This window comes from Ovis canadensis, chromosome 11, assembly GCF_042477335.2.
Source record: "Ovis canadensis isolate MfBH-ARS-UI-01 breed Bighorn chromosome 11, ARS-UI_OviCan_v2, whole genome shotgun sequence".
Classification (NCBI taxonomy): domain Eukaryota; kingdom Metazoa; phylum Chordata; class Mammalia; order Artiodactyla; family Bovidae; genus Ovis; species Ovis canadensis.
Window position 1 is genome coordinate 18,705,678 of NC_091255.1, and position 20,651 is coordinate 18,726,328.

Here is a 20,651-nt window from a genome sequence, read left to right on the forward strand (position 1 = left end):
TCGCAGAGACGTCTCGTCCCTCGGGCTGGCGGGAGCTGAGACACGAGTGCTGCTGCGGGTCGAGGGAGGAAGAAGCCAGTGGACAGAATGTTCCTGCGCCTGGGCGGGCCAGCCAGCCACGGCACAGGCCGGGTCCCTGGGAGGCGAGCTGAAACCTTGCTCCTTTCTGTAGCCAGGCCATATCTTGAGTCATGGTCGAGTCCCTGCCAGAGGAATTGGTGTTAGTGTAGCTTTCTGAAGTGGTAGATGGACTGAAAAATGAGAGTGACGGGGAGGTCTGCCCTGTTAGCTTCGTCAGTCTCACTGCTCTGGGAAATGGACGTGGACGCTGGACTTAAGCTACCATTCGCTTCCCCCTTCATTTGCAGCCAAATCAAATACCTGGAACCTGGTTGTAGGCATTGCTATGGTGTGTGGAATTAGTCCATCCTTCGAACAGTCCCAGGGAATTTTCCCAAGAAGGGAGAATACAGGCCAACCATGGCCTCCTTGGAGGTAGGTATCAGTGTGAGAGTACCCAAGAACTGGGCCTCTGTATATAAGTTGGTGTCCAGAATATATTTAAAACAATACCCCAAGTATCCAGAGACAGATTTAAAAATGTGTTCAGAAAGGTAGCAATTTAATGTTTCTCTTGGAATAAGCCTGGCCTGTGCATTCTCCCAGGAGCCTTTGCCTAGGGAATATGATTAAAAATAGATCTGAGTAGCACTTCCTGCTTGGCAGATGGCTGATAGCAAATGCTAGGGCTTGCAGCTGACCTTTCCTTTCTGAAATCTGCTCTGTGTTTCCATGATGCTAATTGAGTCCCTCACTAGACCTAATCAAAGAGCTGGTTGCAGAAAAACAGGGCTTGCTGTCCCGGGTAGGCTCTGTTCATAGAGCAACTTGAAAGCACTGGAATTTGCATGGGAACACCCACTCGGTGGTCCAACTGGCTGGTCCTTGTTTAAAAACTAACAAGTTCTGCTTTCAAAGTTGCTGTCCAGTGCTGTTAAGGATCCCACACCCTCTCTCCACCCCATCAACAGGAAAGATCAGTGGGCAGGGGAGTGATGTGTATGCAATAGACCAGGCTCACCAGCACTTCCAAACAAAGGAGCTGCCCCTGGCGTGGGGGTGGGGGGTGCTTTTGAGTTTAACTTCTGGGTGTGGCTCTGTCCTCATCGGTTTATCTTTTAAAAAATTATTTATTTATGGCTGCACTAGGTCTTGATTGCTGTGCAGCTTCTCATTGGGGTGGCTCATGGTCCTTGCATGAGTAGGCAGATTCTTTACCACTGGACCACGAGGGAAGTCTCCATCAGCTGTCTTATAAAACAGGGATAATACCTGAGACAGTGCCCTGAGGTGGTATCTAACTAGGGGAGATACAAGATACTGTTGTTTTTCTTATTATGTAGCGAGCATTTGGGGTCTGCTGCTCACTGAGTTATTATCCAACCCTGGGAAAGAGGTGCGCATAGGCAGGTTGTGCTGGGGCTGTTTCAAGTCCTCTTCGTCATCTTCACCTTGGAGGAAAGCCCTCTGCTGGAGTTTAAGCATCTTCTGGACAGACTATTTATACCCTCTGGGGCTACGTAAGGTCTGGGACATTAAATATTTGTTGATTTAAAGTTACAGAGGTGCAGCATTCTTTCTTTCTTTCTTTATGGCTCTGCTGGGTCTTCACTGCTGCACAGGCTTTGCTCGAGTTGTGGCAAGCTGAGCCTACTCTCTGCTTATAGTGCACAGGTTTCTCATTTGCGGTGGCTTCTCTTGCTGCAGAGCATGACCATAGGGCACATGAGCTTCAGTATTTGCGGCACATGGCCTCAGTAGTTGTGATTCCCTCTCTGGAGCACAGGCTCAGTAGCTGTGGCACGTGGCCTTAATTGCTCTGCAGCATGTGGGATCTTCCTGGACCTGGGATCGAACCTATATCTCCCGCATTGGCGGGCCGATTCTTTTTTTCTTTTTTGCAGGCAGCTTCTTTACCACTGAGCCACCAGAGAAGCTCTCAGCCATGTCTATATTATTGAACAGTTAGCTCTCACCCCACCCCATGTCTCCTATTTTTAAAATATCATAGACTGTGTTACTGTGGGAAAATCTCTTTGCCCAGGAGATGATTTTCCAGCGCCTGATATTTCAGTGTGCCGGGGAAGAAGGTTGAGCACCAGAATATGTGGCAGGGATTTAAGTCTCTAAGTCTTGAGGATGAGTCTTATCAGGAACTAGATAAGATAGACCAGCTGATGTAGCAGAAAAGACCTTTTATCCAGATAAACAGGAAGTTCAAAAAACACCAGAAAAGAGGTCTGACTCGGAAATGTTCCTTCACTGTGCAAGGCGTCTACTCTCTTGAGAATATGGACTCATGGAATATTCACCCTCGTAAGAAACCTCAGTCAACCCCCTCATTTCACAGATGACGCAACTCCCAGTGCAGAGGGGCAGGGCTCTGCGTGAGGAAGGCATGGAGTTGGAGGCAGATGATGAAGCCTTGCCTGGCTGGGGCTGGGAGCAGGCCGGCTGGTTGTTCTGACCCGCTGGTATTCTGTCTCTAGACGGACTACTGAGAATCTCCAGTGCCCAGCTTTTGCGTTTTGGCAAGCACGTCGTGCACAGATCTTTTTAATATTTGTATCCTCGAGTCTTTTTCATAAGAGCTCACTGGCTGTGATTTCTTCAAACCCTTTAAAATCACACTGTCTCTTCCTTCATAACTATTTCCCTAAGATGAAATGAAAAAATCAGGTTAAGAAGACAGTGAGAGACTCTGTGAGAGTAAAACCGTGCCGCGTACAGGAAATTTGAAGGATACTCCCACTTCTCAAGGGCCTGGCTTATGCTAGTCACTTTACTCTGCAAGGTGGGTACTGTTACCCCACTTGACAGGTGAGGAACTTGAGACCAGAAAGGGGAGCATCTTCAAGAACACACAATAGAGAAAATGCCAGAAATGGGATTTGAATCTAGTTCATCAGCTAAGCTGGGAGAAGCTTAGCCCATGGAAGGAAACGGCGATGTAAAGCTATAACCAGAAGTATTTTTTGGCACCAAAGGATGTAAAGATGAAGGATTATCAGAGCAGCTGGCAGCAGAATGGGGTTCCTCGGGAGGCAGGGTGTTCACTATCCTGAAAGTATTTAGGCAGAAGTTTGGTGGAAATAGGGCTTCCTAGGTGGTGCAGTGGTCAAGAATCTACCAGTCAGTGCAAGGGGACAAGAAGAGACGCAGGAGACAGGAAGATCCCCTCTAGTAGGAAGTGGCACCCCACTCCAGTATTCTTGCTGGGAAATCCCCTGGACAGAGCAGCCTGGCAGGCGATAGTCCATGGGGTTGAAAGAGCCAGACACAGCTGAGCACCCTTCAGGCTTCAGTGGAAACGGGGACAAGAGCCGTGCCTCAGGTGAGTGGTTGACCCTGGGGCGCCTCGAAGCCCGGTGATCTCTGAAATTAAAACTGGATAAAGTCTACATATATTTTGTTTTGTTTGGAGATCCTCCGTGGCTGTGGAGGCCTTTTGCCACTATCCCTAACCTGCAGTCCACTTCATGAGATTCCTACGGACTGTGATTAGTTACTTCTCTTTTTGAAAGCTCCCCGAAGCATTCTTTCAGCTTCCCTGCTCATTCTGCATCATGAAGTCCAAGAGCCCAAAGAAAGGGGAGTGGATTTTTAAGGACTTCTTTGCTTTTCTTTTTCCATGGTTTGTGAAATGAGAATCATTCATTCACTTGTTACCTGGGAGAGCTGGTTTCAGGCTAGGTTGCCGAGAGCATTCTCTTGGTGGCCCTCAATCAGCCTTAAGCATTGTTAAATTTACAAATTAAATTTTATCCATTCTCCCAAGAGTGACCAAGCCCTGGTGAAATGATTCATCCTAACATAACTCACAGGAAGCTAATTGGTAGACCAGAATTCTAATTAATTTACAGTGGAACAGATAATCCCGAAAGCTTGGATGTGTGTTATCTTCCTTGAAGGTAAACCCACTGAGCAAATGAATTAAATTTAGGCAGTTGCTGAGTAAATATGGAATCAGAGCAGAGGAGGGTGAATAGCTTAAGAGACTTTCATCAATTTTGACAGCTTGATCCATCCTTCTTTTTCAAAGAGACAGATTTTCCAAGTGAACACGTTCTAGAAAAATCTTGGGACCTGGAGTGAGAAGCTGTAGGTTTATGTATTGACCTTGACTTACAAGCTTTGGGAAACTGGGTAAGTCACTAGAAAGCTCTGGAGCTCAGATTCTTCCTCTCTTGTTTTGGAGGTAAATCAATTAATATATGTGAAAGATCTTTGTACATTCAGAGGCCCTTTAAACATGTCAGTATTAGTCTAATTCTGTTGAGCTCCTTTTAGGAAGTCACTTGGACAGCAGCCTTGTCATCCCATCTTCATTATTCCTTAGATTTTGGAGCCAGACTGCCTGGGTCACTGTCATCTGTTGGAATTTGACCCTGTGTTGGCATATGTTTTAACCTTTCTTTGTCTTTCCTCATCCGTAAAATGGGATTGATGAAAGTACCTCCCTCATTAGATTGTTGACAGAATTAAATTACCTGGCTTATATAAATGATTTTGAATCCTGTCTGGCATATGTTGGCTTAGTTGCTCAGTCCTGTCTAACTCTCTGTGACCCCACCGACTGTAAGTTAGCAGGCTCCTCTGTCCATGGAATCCTCCAGGCTAGAATACTGGAGGGGATTGCCTTTCCCTTCTCCAGTGAAAGTCGCTTAGTCGTGTCCAGCTCCTTGCAACTGTATGGTCCATGGAATTCTCCAGGCCTTAATACTGGAGGGGGTAGCCGTTCCCTTCTCCAGGAGATCTTCCCAACCCAGGGATTGAACCCAGGTCTCCTGCATTGCAAGCGGATTCTTTACCAGCTGAGCCACCAGGGAAGCTCTGTATGGCATACAGCAAGCACTATGTAAATATAAGCCATGACTATTATTATTTCACCATTTCCAATTTATTTTAAGGAGCCATCTCAATTTGGGCTTCCCCAGGGGCTCAGTGGTAAAGAATCTGCCTGCAATGTAGGAGACACAGATTCGATCCCTGGGCCGCCCACCCGCCACCCACCCCCATAGCATGTGGCTTCAGTCTTGCAGGGGACCCTTTCTGTCTGGATTGGCTGCAGGGGAAGTCTTGCCTTGAGAGTCTGTAAGTTTTGCCCACTGGCTTTCCAGAAATCCTTTGTAGTGTCAGGACATTTTCGTTTGCCAACGCCCAGTTGGCTTTGGGAACTGAAGGGTATGCTGAAACCTAAATCCAAGAAACTGATCATGTTCTTCCTAGATATATTAATTTGCTTTCTTTTTACCTTCGGGGGCTCATAGTAAATTGTTTTTAAAGGCCTGAAAAGGTTTCACACACATGATTTCATATGCTCTCAAAATAACCCTTTAAAAAAAAAATCCCTCTCCCCCATATTGCCCCTCCCTGCATTCCTCTTCCCACCAGTAACCACTAGTTTGTTCTCTATGTCTGTGAATTTGCTTCTTCTGTTTTATTCTCTCGTTTGATTCCACATATAAGTGATATCATGCAGTATCTGTCTTTCTTTGTCTGACTTCACTTAGAATAAAAGTCCATCTTTCTGCAAATGGCAACATTTCATTATTTTTTATGGCCAAGTAATATTCCATTTTATATATGGAGAAGGCGATGGCACCCCACTCCAGTACTCTTGCCTGGAAAATCCCATGGACAGAGGAGCCTGGTAGGCTGCAGTCCATGGGGTCGCAAAGAGTCGGACACGACTGAGCGGCTTCACTTTGACTTTTCACTTTCATGCATTGGAGAAGGAAATGGCAACCCATTCCAGTGTTCTTGCCTGGAGAATCCCAGGGATGGGGGAGCCTGGTGAGCTGCCATCTGTGGGGTCGCACAGAGTTGGACACGACTGAAGCAACTTAGCAGCAGTAGCAGCAGTATATATATAAATAACGTCTTCTTTATCCATTCATTTGTTGGTGGACATTTAGGTTGCTTCTATACCTTAACAAGTATAAATAATGCTGCTGTGAACACTGTGGGTAGGGAGGGGTGTGCACGTATCTTTTTGAATTAGTGTTTTGTTTTTCAGATAGATACCCAAGAGTGGAAGGACCTGATGGTTTTGAGAGAAATTTGAGCTCCATTATTTTAGCCCGCTTAGAAGTTTTATTTATTTATTTTTAGGTGACACTATGCAGCACGTGGGACCTTAGTTCCCCAGCCCGGGATCGAACTGGGGTGCAGAGTCTTAACCACTGGACTGCCAGGGAAGTCCCCCCTCCAGAAGCTTCAGTTTTATATTTGAATTGCAAAGGGCCCAGCTTTAATGACTGGCTGCCATTGCATCCTGATTCCACCTGTTATCTCTCTGTCTCAGAAGCCATCCCCCCCCCAGCAGACATGTCAGGCTTTCTTCTGTAGAGGACAGGGGCTGGTCTGCTCATAGAAACGCCCCTCCTCTGTATCCTTGTGGAGAATGAAAGTGTCCCAGGCCTTCTTTGTGGAGAGAGAGGAAGAGTACAGTTTGTAGCGAGCTGCCAGCATCTGCTGAAATTGAAAGGTCTGATCATCAAGTAACTTAGATCCTGAAGTCTCCACATTTCAGCAATAAAATGTGGTACCCAAGCCCCACACCACCTTTTGTTTTTGCCATTCAGTTCATTGTATCATGTATGCTCCCATGCCCTTGGAATTTCATGACTCCACCCTGCAGATATTTCCTCCTCTAGAGCCAGTCCCTTCCCTGCCCCTCCCTTCATCTGGTTCAGGAACGGGAGGACCTCCCAGAGCTCAGAGGCAGCCAAGCTTCTGCCCCTAGGCAGCACACACATTGCTTTTTACCCCATGTAGACCTCCAGACAGATGTGTGAAAACTTTCTGCAAACTATAAACACATACAAATGGCTTTATTCTTTCCTAATCTTTCCTGGTGACCTGTGTCCCAGTGTGGAAGTCCTACACAGTGAGGAAATTCTTCCCTTATAATGAACCCAAGTCTCTCTTATTTCCGTATCAGTCCGCTTTCCTCCTTTTTTGCAGATAAAAGGGAAGAAATCCCCTTTGATTGTCTTTCCTCTTAGCTAATTGCTCAGAGTCTTTAAACTGCACTTGGGTTCTAATTGTGGAAGTTTTCATCATTTTCATTGTTCTTTATTATTACCCTTCCCACTTTCTCCATATGCTTCCTCAAGGGTGAAATTCAGACAAGATTATTTTGCTTGAGTTTCAGCTCTTTGGAATGGAGCCTGTGGTTTACTTTGACCCTGAATAGCAAACTCCACCAGACTTGGATGCAGAAAGGAATGAGAAAGGAAAACTGACCTGACCTTCCCCAGGAGAATGTTGAGGTGGGGTGTTCAGCCAACACCCAAGGGAGGAGTTTTACTTATCCTTTATTGCGTCTCTATCTAATACCTATTTTACCTTCTCCCTGACAAGGTACAGAGTACAGCATATAATACCATGAGCAAATCCGTAAAGACAGGAAGGAGGTTTGTGGCTGCCAGGGACAGGGAAATGGAAGGTGACTGGTAATGAATGACACAAGATTTCTTTGTGGGGTGTGAAGATGTCCTGGAATTAGATAGTGGTGATGGTTGCACAGCCTTGTGAATATAGCAAGAGCCCCTGAATTGTATACGTTAATGGTGACTTTTATAGTAAGGTTGTGTCTACCATGCCATGAAGTGTACACAGTATTATTTATTTCTTATACAAATCTGTTGTGAATGTGAATACAACTTTACTGTGCCCATTTTATAGATTAGGAAGTTTAATCTCAGAGAAGTAAATTGGCTTGACCAAGTTAGTAGCATTGTGAATGTATGGCCACGCCAAGGCTCCACCTCTAGCAGTTCCATTTCTTCAAAGCCCATGTGATGGACATTGTGGCTATGGACGGTACTGTAACTGGTAAGGGTCATCGGCAGCTGCGGTGCTATCCCTGTATTTTTATGGATTTTGAAGAAGCAGATCGAGTCACCTTTCTCTCTGCTGCAGGCTCCTGCAAAGGCCAGAGAGGGAAGGTGGAGAACTCATCTCTTTTTCCCTCTGCACTTGGTTTACCTTGTTTTACTTCTTGTTCTCAACAACTTAGGACATGGGCATGTTTTCCATCCACAGGTGTAAAAGATGTGGAAGCCCAGAGGGTAGATGATTCTCCCACAGTTGAGTAGAGCTAGTAAGTTGAAGTTGTGAAGCCAGGATTTTATGCTGAATTTCTGAGATGAGATCCTCTCCTCATGTGCGGATACCCCAGGGCAGCTCCGGTTGTTACAGCTGAGTAATCAGGTGGGCCTCTGCCTGCCTCATCCCTGGGCACCTCCTGGGGCACGAACTCAGTTGATCATGGGTGACCTTCCCAGAGAAAGACTGAGAGGCCCTCTTTATGCTAGGAGGACTTCACGCCTGAGCCTGTTTGAGAGAAGGAGGAATCCGCATGGTTGCTCTGTTGCCACCTCCCCCGACAAATATTCATTTTTTCAATGGTCCTCCTGCGTTTGAAAGGAATTGCTGCTTTCCAGACTTTCAGAGGGGCCAGAAATCAGTGGTTTTGGCTACCAAACAGGAAACTCAAAGCCTTTCCGTTCCTTTGAGCTGGCTGGAAGGGCTGGGTCTGAAACTATAACTTTCCTTTAAGGACAGAAGAAAAGTTTGGGGTAATTTTTTTTAAACAACAACAACAAAAAAAAAACCCTTTCCTGGAGTCCTGAATACCAGCCTTGGTTGATGCACAACATGGAAAAGAGCTGCCTTGTTGCCTGGCAGTCACAACGGCAAACAAATGTGTCTGGCCGTCTGTCTGGGATCTCCTGGTCTGAAATCCTGTTTGCCCCATTCTGATTGCTCCCTTCACTGGCTTTCAGTCTCCCCACCTTCAGTACCACCCTCCCTCAAGGGAGCGCCAGGCCGCGCCTGGCCGTGCCAGGCTGGGCCGGGCCCCACAGGATACAGCGACCCAGCCGGGCTATTCTTGTCTGTGTCTATTTGCAAGATGCCTGTTGTTCTCCGTGAATGTTTTTCTCATCATAAATGTTGGCTTGGCAGCGGCCCAGTGTGGAAGCCATGGCGGAAGAGCTTGCAGAATCTCTCTTGTCCTCAGAGACTCAGCTGGTCCCGGTGTGGGGCCGGGGAGACAGGCTCATCGATGCTGTCGCTAGGAGGGTGCCTCTGTAGGTATCGCCGCCTGATGGGTTCAGCCGTCTTTGCAGAGCATGGGCCGCTGCCAGCACACCCTCGGGAGAAGACCCCTGGAGGAGCCAGGGCGGCCTTGGGAGGCGCCTCTGGGTCTGATTGAAGACTCTTCTCCATGTGCCCTCCCCCACCCCACTCCCTAGAAATTCAAATGTGTGTCAGGCTAGAGAAAGCCACTCTTTTTTTTACTTTTCATATGATGTTTTTTAAATTAATTTATTCTTGCATTCCTATACAGTTAACAATGAGAAAACAGAAAGAGAAATTAAGGAAACAATTCCATTCACTGTTGCAATGAAAAGAATAAAATACTTAGGAATAAATCTACCTAAAAAAAAAAAAAAAAACATCTAGATATATAGAAAACTATGAAACACTGATGAGAGAAAGCCAGTCTTAGGCCCTGCCTTAGAACCCCCAGAACAGTCACCTCCGAGTATTTAAAGTCACATACGCCTACCAGGAAAGTGTTTTGAGCATGTACTCCTAATATGTTTGTTTATTTATAAATGGTATACATGGGGTTGCTAATTTGTACATCATAAACATTTACTAGAAATTTTTAATAATTTATGCAATTTAAAAGGATGGAAGAAAACACAATTATAAGTTTTTAATCTTATTTTATTGAAGGTATAGATGATTGAATATGCTCTCTTTTCGGGGTCGGGGGGAAGTCTTCATTTATCACTTTCTGATTCAGTAATTCAGAAAGTGAAATTGTTAGTCACTCAGTTGCTTCTGACTCTGACCCCATGAAGTAGGACCTGCCCAGGCTCCTCTGTCCATGGAATTATGCAGGCCAGAATACTGGAATGGGTAGCCGCTCCCTTCTCCAAGGCGTCTTCCCAAACCAGGAATCAAAACCGGATCTCATGCACTGCAGGCGGATTCTTTACCATCTGAGCCACCAGGGAAGCCCTCAGTGATTCAGAGGTGTGTCCTAAAGACAGTCCTCTTCAGTACCTCATTTTAACTGTTGCCCTTACTGAAAACGTCTTTACAAAGAAAGATAGATTCAGGTGGAATCTTTGTGGGAATTCCCTGGTGGTTCAGTGGTTAGGACTTGGCACTTTCACTGCTAGGGGCCTGGGTTCAATTCCTGATTGGGGAACCAAGATTCTATTGGATTTCACTAACAAGAGTATATTTTACTGTATGTAAAAATAATTTTTTAAAAAATCCAATGAGTTTTGACACATGCGTAGTCTTACGCACCACAAAAATCAAGATGAGAAAATAATTCCATCTCCTATGTTACTCCTTTGTAGTCAATCTCACCCCTTACCCATAACCTCTGGCAACTACTGATCTTCTTAGCCTAAAGCATTTCAAGCTCATCCATATTGTTACATATATTAACATAGGTTTTCATTACATTTGAGTAATTGAAACTGCCAAACTCTGTCCAGATGTTGCCATTTTGCAGTGTCCTTGAGAGCACTTGGTTTTGTCAGTTAAAAAATTTTTTTGGATCATTCTAATAGGGCTATGTCAGTTGTTTTTCATTTGCATTGATTTTATTTTGGGGGGCTCCAAAATCACTGCAGATGGTGATTGCAGCCATGAAATTAAAATACGCTTACTCCTTGGAAGGAGAGTTATAACCAACCTAGATAGCATATTCAAAAGCAGCGACATTGCTTTGCCAACAAAGGTCTGTCTAGTCAAGGCTATGGTTTTTCCAGTAGTCATGTATGGATGTGACAGTTAGACTGTGAAAAAAGCTGAGTGCTGAAGAATTGATGCTTTTGAAGTGTGGTGTTGGAGAAGACTCTTGAGAGTCCCTTGGACTGCAAGGAGATCCAACCAGTCCATTCTAAAGAGATCAGTCCTGGGTGTTCATTGAAGGACTGATGCTGAAGCTGAAACTCCAATACTTTGGCCACCTCATGCGAAGAGTTGACTCATTGGAAAAAACTCTGATGCTGGCAGGGTTTGGGGGCAGGAGGAGAAGGGGACGACAGAGGATGAGATGGCTGGATGGCATCACCGACTTGATGGACATGAGTTTGAGTGCTTTTTCAGAGCACAAGTTTAAAATTTTGATGAAATCTAGCAGTTTTTTTCTTTTATAAATTGTACTGCTGATGTAGTATCCAAGAAGTCTTTTCTAATGCAAAGTCACAAAGATTTTTTCCTGCATTTTTTTCTTAGTAGTCTCCATTTTGAATTAGTTTTTTTGTACAGACATTTCAATTTTGAACTACGAAGATCATATAAAATGAAAACATTAGTACAAGTTTCTTTGGAAAAGGAATTAGGTTTCCATTCCCTGTCAAAATGTTGCCTTTACTTTGAAGGGGCAGATTTAGTGTGCATGGTTTTTTTGTTTTTTTTTTAAATATTGCCAAGTCAGTATTTTGTCAGCAACTTTTTGTTCAGGTAGTTTGGAATGTTTCTTTGCAAAGGAAAAATGCATAACCTTACATTTTTTAAGTACTTCGGTATAAATGAACCTCTTTGGGCTACTCTGAAGGTGAAGTCGCTCAGTGGTGTCTGACTCTTTGCGACCCCGTGGACTGTAGCCTACCAGGCTTCTCCATCCATGGGATTCTCCAGGCAAGAATACTGGAATGGGTTACTATTTCCTTCTCCAGGGGATCTTTCCGACCCAGGGATCGAACCCGGGTCTACTTGCATTGGAGGCAGATGCTTTAACCTCTGAGCCACCAGGGAAGTCCATGGGCTACTCTATCCCATTATAAAAAATTGCAAGGATCCTACTGTTTAAGATCCTATTTTTATAACATCAGTCTCATTATTGACGTCTTAAAGCACAGAAGCAGCAATTTTTTTTTTAAGGAAGTTGGAGGCAATTGACTCGTGGCATAAATATTTTGTAAATGATGCCAGATTTTTCATGCTATGTGTTGCAGGTTCAGATAGACATTGAAGACACAGTTCATGTCTTCAGGGAGCTCACAGTCTAATGAGGGAGTTAGTCAGACAGGCAGTTGAAGTCAAGTGTGCTGAGAGCTAAAAAAAAAAAAAAAAAAAAGGAACAGGCAGTGAGCAAGACGGGTCCCATCCATGGGTACCAGTGGGTGCCTCTTCTTGGGGAGGTCAGAGAAAGCCTTATGAAAAAGAGGAGGCTGAGCTGAGGCTTGAGATTGGTCAAGTGAAGGAACCTCCCCGTCTTAGGGAGGATCGTGGGCAAAGTTGGTGAAATTCAAGTTCCAGGAATTGCTCATGGTTTGGCCTGACTAGAGGAAAAGACAGTGGCAGAGTAGGAAGAGAAGAGACTGCAGGGGGTGGTGGGGCCAGATGGTGAAACTTTTGCTATCCTGGTGGTGCTTGGGTGTCTGTGTGCTCCGAGACGGAACTAACTGGTTGGCCAAATCTATGACCTGTTTTGCTGAGACATTGTCTCATCTGAGCACGTGGCATGGACTTCCAGGTTCCAGGTCTCGAGGCTGTAACACTTGTATTCATGCTCAATTCTAGCCTGGAGCTCATGTGTTCCCCGGAGATGCTTCAAGACCCAAAGGAAAGAGAGCTGGTTTTGCCCGAGCAGCAGCTGGGAAACACCTGCTTGCTCCTCGGAGCTGCACCCGGGAGCCAAGGCTTCTGGTGCATCTGCACGTTGGAGGCAGCCAACCATCCAGCTGCCCCAAAAACAGTTTTTCCACAAGTCAAGAATTTTAACCCTTCTCTGTGGCTGGTGGCCCTGATCCCTAAAGTCCGTTGCTTCTGGCAACAGCTGTCTTGGGCGCAGTGATCTGTGTCCTGTCTGGTTCTCCACTGCCCTCTGGTCATCTGTTAACCAGCCAGCCCTGGATCTCACCAGCCACTGAATAACAGAGGTCACGGGAGAGTCCCTTATTTTGTCTGGTTGTTTCTTTTCCAAGTGGTCTTCAGAGCAGACGAGGATGTTTAATTCAGGGTACAGTTGTCAAGCCACATTAAAAAATGCAGGCAGCCGTGCAGAACATGGCTGGCTCATGTCAGCCAGACATTCCAGTGCAACCAGAGGAGGAAACACGCACAGGGCCCGTGTTAGTGGAAGTATCGCACGGTGAGCTTTCGGGCTCCGGTTTCTCCCAGTCCCTGCCATCCTCCAGCCAGAAGAAAGACACTCCTATTTGTTGTTGTTCTTGTTCGGTTACTAAGTTGTGTCCAACTCTTGTGACCCCATGGACTGCAGCATGCCAGGCTTCCATGTCCTTCACTATCTCCTGGAGTTTGCTTAAACTCATGTCTGCTGAGTCAGTGATGCCGTCCAACCATCTCATCCTCTGTCTCCCTGCTTCTTCTCCTGCCCTCAGTCTTTCCCAGCGTCAGTCTTTCCAATGAATATTCAGGGTCGATTTCCTTTAGGAATGACTGGTTTGATCTCCTTGCAGTCCAGCTCCTATTTAAGCTAGAAGTTAAAGTGGGATTACCCTTTAGTGGGCATTCCTGTGACCTGGAGATCAAGTTGCCCACACCTCAAAAAGAGAACTCCCGCACTGCAGGTTTTTCTGTTTGTTTGGCTGCACAGTGTGTGGGATCTTAGTTCCCCAACCAGGGACTGAACCTGTGTGCCCTGCATTGAAAGGTGGATTCTTAACCACTGGGCCACCAGGAAAGTCCTCGTACTGCCAGTTAGGAAGACAGTGACTGTTCGAGCAGTTAGGGTCTCCAAAAAAGTGAGACCAGGGAGGAGTGTGGGTTTGGTGGTTCGTTCTTACCTTGGGGATTCTTTGCTGTCTCCTGAGGGTTGCACCAAGAGGGCCTGGAGAGGTACTTGTGCCTGTGGCCGTGCCCTGGCCGACTCGAGGAAAGCTGTGGGCAGCACAGATGGCCAAAATCATATGGGTCCAGGAAAGGCCAGTGTGGATTAATGCTGTCTTCTTGCCAATCCAAGTGTGTGCTGACCCGGGTTCCGTAGCTCTGTTGATTCTGCCATCTGCCAGCTGGACAGTTAACTGGCTCACTGCTCCCTTTTAGCTGTGTCGGTCCTGCAAGGTCATGATTGTTGTGCTTTGGGGTTGGTTTCCCCCCTGGGTGGGTGAAATGGATCTCTAACCATCGATTTGTCTTCTTGCATTTCAGTCGTTCCAAGGAAGTCAAGGACGAGCATACCTCTTTAATTCAGTGTGAGTGTCTCTGAATGGTACATCCATTGTTCGGTGCAAATTTTGAGGGATGGGGAAAAGCAACACTCTGTGATGATTACACAATGGAACCTGTCCTCTCTGACACACACACACATACACACAACCCCATGGAACATTATTTACCATACATGTTAGCCAGTCATCCTTGGGGAATTCGGTGGGGGGGCATCATCTTGGGCTAAAAATAATGTAGGCAGTACTCCAGTAAGCACAGAGGCCTATAGGCTCCTAGCAAAGAAGCTGGAGTGCTTCTCCTGAAGCCTGACCACGAAGGTCTCAGAACTAGACCTGAGACGTGTCTCTGAGGAAGAGAGGAAAATGAACAGAAGACCCCGGGATCTGCTGGAGGACTGAGGCTGGAGGAGGCTTTGTAAAGTGGAATGAGCTAAGAGCCTCCATCCCCTCGTATCGTCTGCCACAGCCCTCAGCATCATTTACAGCTTTCTCTGGGAAAGCAAGCCTGATGAACTGTGAAAATGGAAATCTAGCCTGTCCAGCTTGAAATCATAGGTGCTCCGTGTGGGAGTCTAGAGAGCTGATGGATGGGGCTCATCCGTCCCTGTGATGAGGACAGGACTCTGCTGTCATGATTGACATCTCCGGCCACAGTCTGTCCTCAGGAAGATCTGGGGACCTGTGCTCATGGCTGTGGGCTTTGGTGTGGTTATCAGTTTGTCCCCTTAAATCACAAGCCTAAAAGCACTTGTTAAGAAAAGCTCTGAAAAAAGAAAAATTCTAAGCAAAATCTCAACCATAAAGACTATGTTGAGTCAACTCAGTGAATCAGAACTTTCAGATCTGACAAACAGCTCAATGGAGATGTTTCCATGTGGCTGCCTTTTGGGAGTTTGCTACTAGTTTGTTAGAGATGATGCTCTCAGCGTTAGCTTCCCTTGGGGCAGCCGTCTTCAGTTAATCTTTTGCTGGAAGTTCAGCTTCAGCAACCGATGGGCATTTGCCTGACTCCCCGCTCTCTCTCTCCCCGTCCCTGGCACAGAGTTAACGTGGGCTGCGGGCCGGCGGAGGAGCGCGTGTTGCTAACAGGACTGCACGCCGTCGCAGACATTTACTGTGAAAACTGCAAAACCACCCTGGGCTGGAAATATGTAAGTACTGAGGGGTCTGGTTGGTGGAGAGTGTGCCGTAAAGAAACTGAGAGTCGGACACTGGAATGCATTCTCCCACTTGCTTCCCCTGGCCTTGTGGGATTATCTTCAACGAGGATGGGAAACTGAGTTCAAAGAGCAGTTCCTGGCACACAAGCGTCCTCTTTGCATTGATAGTCCACTCTTCCTACTCAATCCTTCACCTACTCCTGACACACAGACACACAGTCACGCACCCTCTCAGTGTAATAATAGTGAAAAGTGAAGTCACTCAGTCGTGTCCGACTCTTTGCGACCCCATGGACTGTAGCCTACCAGGCTCCTCAGTCCATGGAATTTTCCAGACAAGAGTACTGGAGTGGGGTGCTGTTTCCTTCTCAGGGGATCTTCCCGACTCAGGGATCGAACCTGGCTGTCCCACACTGCAGGCAGACACTTTACCCTCCGAGCCACCAGGGAAGCCCAGCAGTAATAGTAGTAGTGATGACAGTGGCTCATAACATCTCCCGACCGCTTACTGTGTCCCCGGCTTATGCTATTTTATTTACTCTTCACAGAATCCTTAGAGTGTGAGCCATATTTTAATCCCTAGCTTACAGATGAGGAAACTGAGGCTTAGGCAGGGTAATAATTTTTATTTATTTTTATTTTTTGACCATGCCGTGCAGCATGTGGAATCTTAGTTCCCTGACCAGGGACTGAACCCACACTCCTGGCACTGGACGTGCAGTCTTAACCACGAGACTGCCAGGAGAGCCCCTTGACAGATACTTGTGATGTCTCCCGGCAGCTAGGAGGGTGTGCAGAGCCTTGCCAGGGAGAGAGGGGGTATGTGTGTGCAGTGAAAGTCAACTTGTATTGTTATTGTTGCTGCTGCTATTATTATTGGTAGATCTTTTCACAGTGCTTTTCTCTCCCCTCTCTATCATTGTGGGGATGTTGAAAAGGCAGTCTTCCTGTTCCTGGGAGAGAACTTTATTCCATGTTGTCTCAGAGGGTTGGTGTGGGGCTGGCTCATAGGACCTGCTTAGGAAGGAGCCTGAAGGAGCAGTCAGAACCTCCTGGAGAGTGATAAGGATGTGTCATGTAGGTTTGTCGATGGCAGCAAAGACACCACTCTGCAGGACTTTGCTGGTGGAGGAGCTTCTGCATATGTGGGAGCAGGGAGCATAGGGGAAATCTGTGTCTTCTGCTCCTTTTTTCGATGAGTCTAAAACTGCTCTAAAAATATGAGTCTGTGTGAAAAAAGGATGTTGAGCAAGAGAAGCCAGCCATGAAAGTATGATTCTGTTGAAATAAAGTTTAAAAATACTCAGATCATGAAAGCTGCAGCAGGTTGAGTCCAGGGAAGGAGCGCAGCCTTTAGAGTCTGTCTTTCATGTCTTCCTTGGAATGTGCAGAATGAGAACGGAAAAACCTAGACACGGTGTTTCACGATGCTGAGAAGGTTTAGCCACAGGTTCATCTGGGAGAAAGGGCCTTGGCCGTTCCGATTCCTGTGTGGCCACTGGTCCCCGCTGTGTGCTCTGGGGGCCTCAGTTCTGGTTTTGATTACCCAGAAATGTTCTGCCCCTTCTTTGTTTCCCAACTTCTTGATTATCTTACTCCTTGAAGATGTGCTGGATCGTAGACAGAAAATAATCCTGAGTTGGCCGGCTTGGCTCCTGATTAAGTCCTGAGGACTTCCCTGGCAGACCAGCGGTTAAGAATCCACCTTGCAATGCAGGGGACACGGGTTGGATCTCTGCTTGGGGAACTAAGATCCCATATGCCACACAGTGGCAAAAAAAAAAAAAAAAAAAAATCCAGTCCTTTGACAAAGCTTTATTTATTAAGAGCCTTTGTGTTAGATACAAAAGTGAATGAGAGACATTCCTTGCTCTCAGGATGCTTATAGTCATGATACTTGGGAGGAAAGCCACAGGTGACTGTCAAACGGCTGGACAGGACAACAGAAAAACATCCATCTCCCCAAACGTTCCCTGATCCCCTCTCACACACCAGGGCCAGTGCTCCAGCCTGTCATTCCATTATTCCTTCTGATCCTTACCATGACCCTGTGAAGTACTTGTAATTATCCCAACTTTGTAAATGGAAAGTTTATAATTTTGCAGACTATTACTGGAAGGCAGATGCTTAAATGATGCTTTTGATGCTAGGAAGCAGTAGGAGCGGGGTTTAATCTGCGATGTCTGTGTCCATCCCAGATCCTGTGCTCTGTCTGCTGGAGTCCACTCGTAACATTTTGCAAGTGTCTTGAGGCTTGAGGGGTGGGCGTATTGGTTTTCTTTTCCCTCTCTCTCTCTCTCTTTTGTTTAAATAGGGACACACTGTCACTTTCCTAGTTTTATTTTTTTCCTCCCTCTGTATTCTGAACACACTATCATGGAACAACAGGTCTTGTTCCTAAACCATATTCCTGTGTTGTGTACACATCACACTCATGCAGACGGAGCTGGGGAATAATGAGTGTCAGGGAAATTACTGCTGAGCCCACAGCTCGTGTGTGTGTGTGTGTGTGTGTGTGTGTGTGTGTGTGTGTGTGTGGTGTTTGCACTTTCTCTTGGTGCCCCTCCCCTCTCTGCTACGGGGAAAGACTCCTCTCTCAATAAGAGACTCAAGTCCGAACTCGCATTCTGAGACCCAGAGCCCCTGAGCTCTAGAACAGAAGATACAGTTAATACAAATGCTGCCCAGCACCTTTCAGCAGTAGGATTTAGCTCCTTTTCGATTTGGGGGGCCCAGAAGGGAGAGTTTTTCCACTGTTCTGCCCATTGAGCTTTGCCATCTGATGACTGTGACACCCACTGTTTTTTTAGATAACACACCAAGATGGCTTTCTGTATCTGCAAACAGAATATCACCTTGATGCCACACCAACGCAGGACTTATTTCTGTGGGGCTTGTTAGCTGGGAGAGCCTGTGGAGCTGTGTTTCAGATGGGCACCTCCCAGCTGGTTTGTGCTGGGTTTGCCCTCTGGAGGCCTCACAGCTGAGTGGGGCTCAAGGGCTGGCAGGTCCTTCAGTCTGCAGTTCATACAGCTCCTTTCTTCCTGGAGAAAGGCAGTGATGGAAAAACAAACTTAACCCATCTGACATGGAAATAGCAAGATAAGAAATAAAAGAGAGACCTGTTTGGCAATATAGTACACTTTGTTTCTCTCCCCCAGTGCCTTTTGTCTCAGCCTAACAAGCACAGTTTAAAATAATGGCATAGTGGGCATTCCCTGGCAGTCCAGGGGTTAGAATTCCATGGTTTCACTGCTGAGGGCCCAGGTTCAATCCCTGGTCAGGGAACTAAGATTGCAGAAGCTGCTCGGCACAGCCCCCCAAAATAATAAAAATTTGACACAAATTCTACCGATACCTTTGATTTCTGGTTAACATCAAAAATGAAGTGCCCATAAGATTTTACAAGGCGGACAAAACACAAAATAGGTATACAATGAACCAGACGGACAGACACAAAATAGATACAAATTATGCTGCATGTTTGAATGTGGTTAAGTGCTGTGGAGAAAAGTAAAGCAGGAAGTGACAGGGGGCAAGGGGGTGGCTGCAGGGGAGGCTGTGGTTTTCAATAAAGACCTTACTGGGATGATGACGTTTGAGCAAAGATGCTAAAGGAACTCTACTGCAAAACTGAGAAAATATTTAGAATACTTAAATTTAAAAATATTTAAATTTTATTGTAAATATGGAGACAGTCCTGGTGATGCCTCAGTCCTGCAGTTAAGCCAAGGGGGCATGGCGTGCTTGAGCGGTGGGCCTTCTCAGTGAGGCTGGGGCCAGACTTGAGAGGCCCCGAGGCCTGTCACTGGCCCTGCCTTTGCTCCTGTACGCCAGAAGTCACCTGCGCGTCTTTGGTCATTCCATCTTCTCTTCCTTTGTGTTTCCGTAGGAACACGCCTTCGAAAGCAGCCAGAAGTATAAGGAAGGCAAGTACATCATTGAGCTAGCACACATGATCAAGGACAATGGCTGGGACTGATGGGAGAGCCTCCAGCCAACCCAGCGTCCACGTGAATGCCATCCAACCGAACATTCTACCCAAGCGTGAGAGAGTGACTGAACACGTGGTTCCATCCATTTAGGGGCCTTGCCATCTGGGGCATTCTTCCACCCTGACGCCGTCTTTCTGGTGACCGGCCTCTAAACTGCTGTCTCTCTGTCTCTTTGCTTTGTATCTGTTTGTGAGTTGATCCTGGCTTCTCTCTCTGTTCTAGTGTTGGCTGAAAAAACAAAACAACAAAAGGAACAGACGCCTGCCCGCGTGGCGGCAGCCCACTTGGACGAAGGCCCCGGGGCCCCTGCAGAGCTGCCCGAAGGCCGCTGGGCGGGAGCACAGTGGCCCAGCCCGGGGGTGTGAGGGTCCCGGGTGGGCAGGGGACGGGCGGGGAGAGGTAGGCGCAGACGTGTGCTGCTCCTGGAGACCTGGGAACTTAGGCTTGAAATAATCGACTTGTCTAAGAGGGCAAAGAGGAAAAAAAAAAAATACCTCATGACTGCATTCTCTCTGATCAGAAGCTTCTGTTCCTGCCACCAAATGTGCCAGGTTAGCGAGTGAGGGCACAAGAAGGATGGCCCCTGGTCTTCGCTGGCGGGGCAAGGGGCCGGCCTGGTTCTCCCAGGCCGAGCTGGTGGGGGGAGCAGTGTGTCCTGGCAGCAGGGGATGACTTGGGAAAAGCCCAGAAGGTTTTGATGCCTGATGCCTCACTGCTCCTGTGGGTGATCTCTGCCTCTTCAGCCACTGTTGGTGACAGGAGAGGGGACTGTCATTTGCAATGTGCGCGAGATGCAAATATCCCAAAGGCTTTGACCAGCAATCAAGTAAAAAAGAAAAAAAAATCAATGATTGAGGATAACAGGGATCACAGTGGGGGAGGTGCAGTTGGGGAGCTCTTGCAGCAATGGCCTTGATCTTGGGCCAGATAAAATAAAAAAATAGAACCAGTTAGCAATTCCGACTGACCTTTTTTTCTGAACCTTCATAAGAGAAGAGCACTGTGGCAAGGAAGTGGGGGTGGGTGGGGCAGAGCCTGGAATATTTTAGGTTTGAACTGTTACAGGTTAAGTGCATCTTTTCTTTCCCGGTATGCATTGGCTTCACTGAGAATAGCAGTTCTTTATGTGTATGAGTTTTGGGGTGTTTTCCTCCAGTTCTATCATTGTAGTTGCGGAAAACAAAATCCCAAGGCTTCGAGTTCAGTGATAACCTGGCCGGCAGATTCCTCATGCTCCTAGCTTGTTCTCTTTGTAC

General features: G+C 46.7%; 1 protein-coding gene across 24 annotated transcripts in view; it reads left to right on the forward strand.

Annotated features, from left to right (window-relative positions):
- The window catches only part of YPEL2 (yippee like 2), a 62,410-nt gene extending 42,058 nt beyond the window's left edge, over positions 1 to 20,352 (forward strand). For 13 of the 24 annotated variants that reach the window (XR_011259692.1, XM_069602656.1, XM_069602651.1 and 10 more), the window contains 3 exons: positions 14,221 to 14,264; positions 15,283 to 15,391; positions 19,293 to 20,352. Coding sequence is in view for 21 of the 24 variants with exons in the window: in XM_069602656.1 (XP_069458757.1) it covers positions 14,221 to 14,264; positions 15,283 to 15,391; positions 19,293 to 19,382 (243 nt within the window). In the remaining 3 variants the exon portion in view is untranslated. Of the gene's footprint in view, positions 1 to 368; positions 496 to 14,220; positions 14,265 to 15,282; positions 15,392 to 19,292 lie in introns of all 24 variants that reach the window. The other 11 variants (XR_011259694.1, XM_069602647.1, XM_069602644.1 and 8 more) reach the window with 4 other exon arrangements.
- The last annotated feature ends 299 nt before the right edge of the window (positions 20,353 to 20,651 follow it).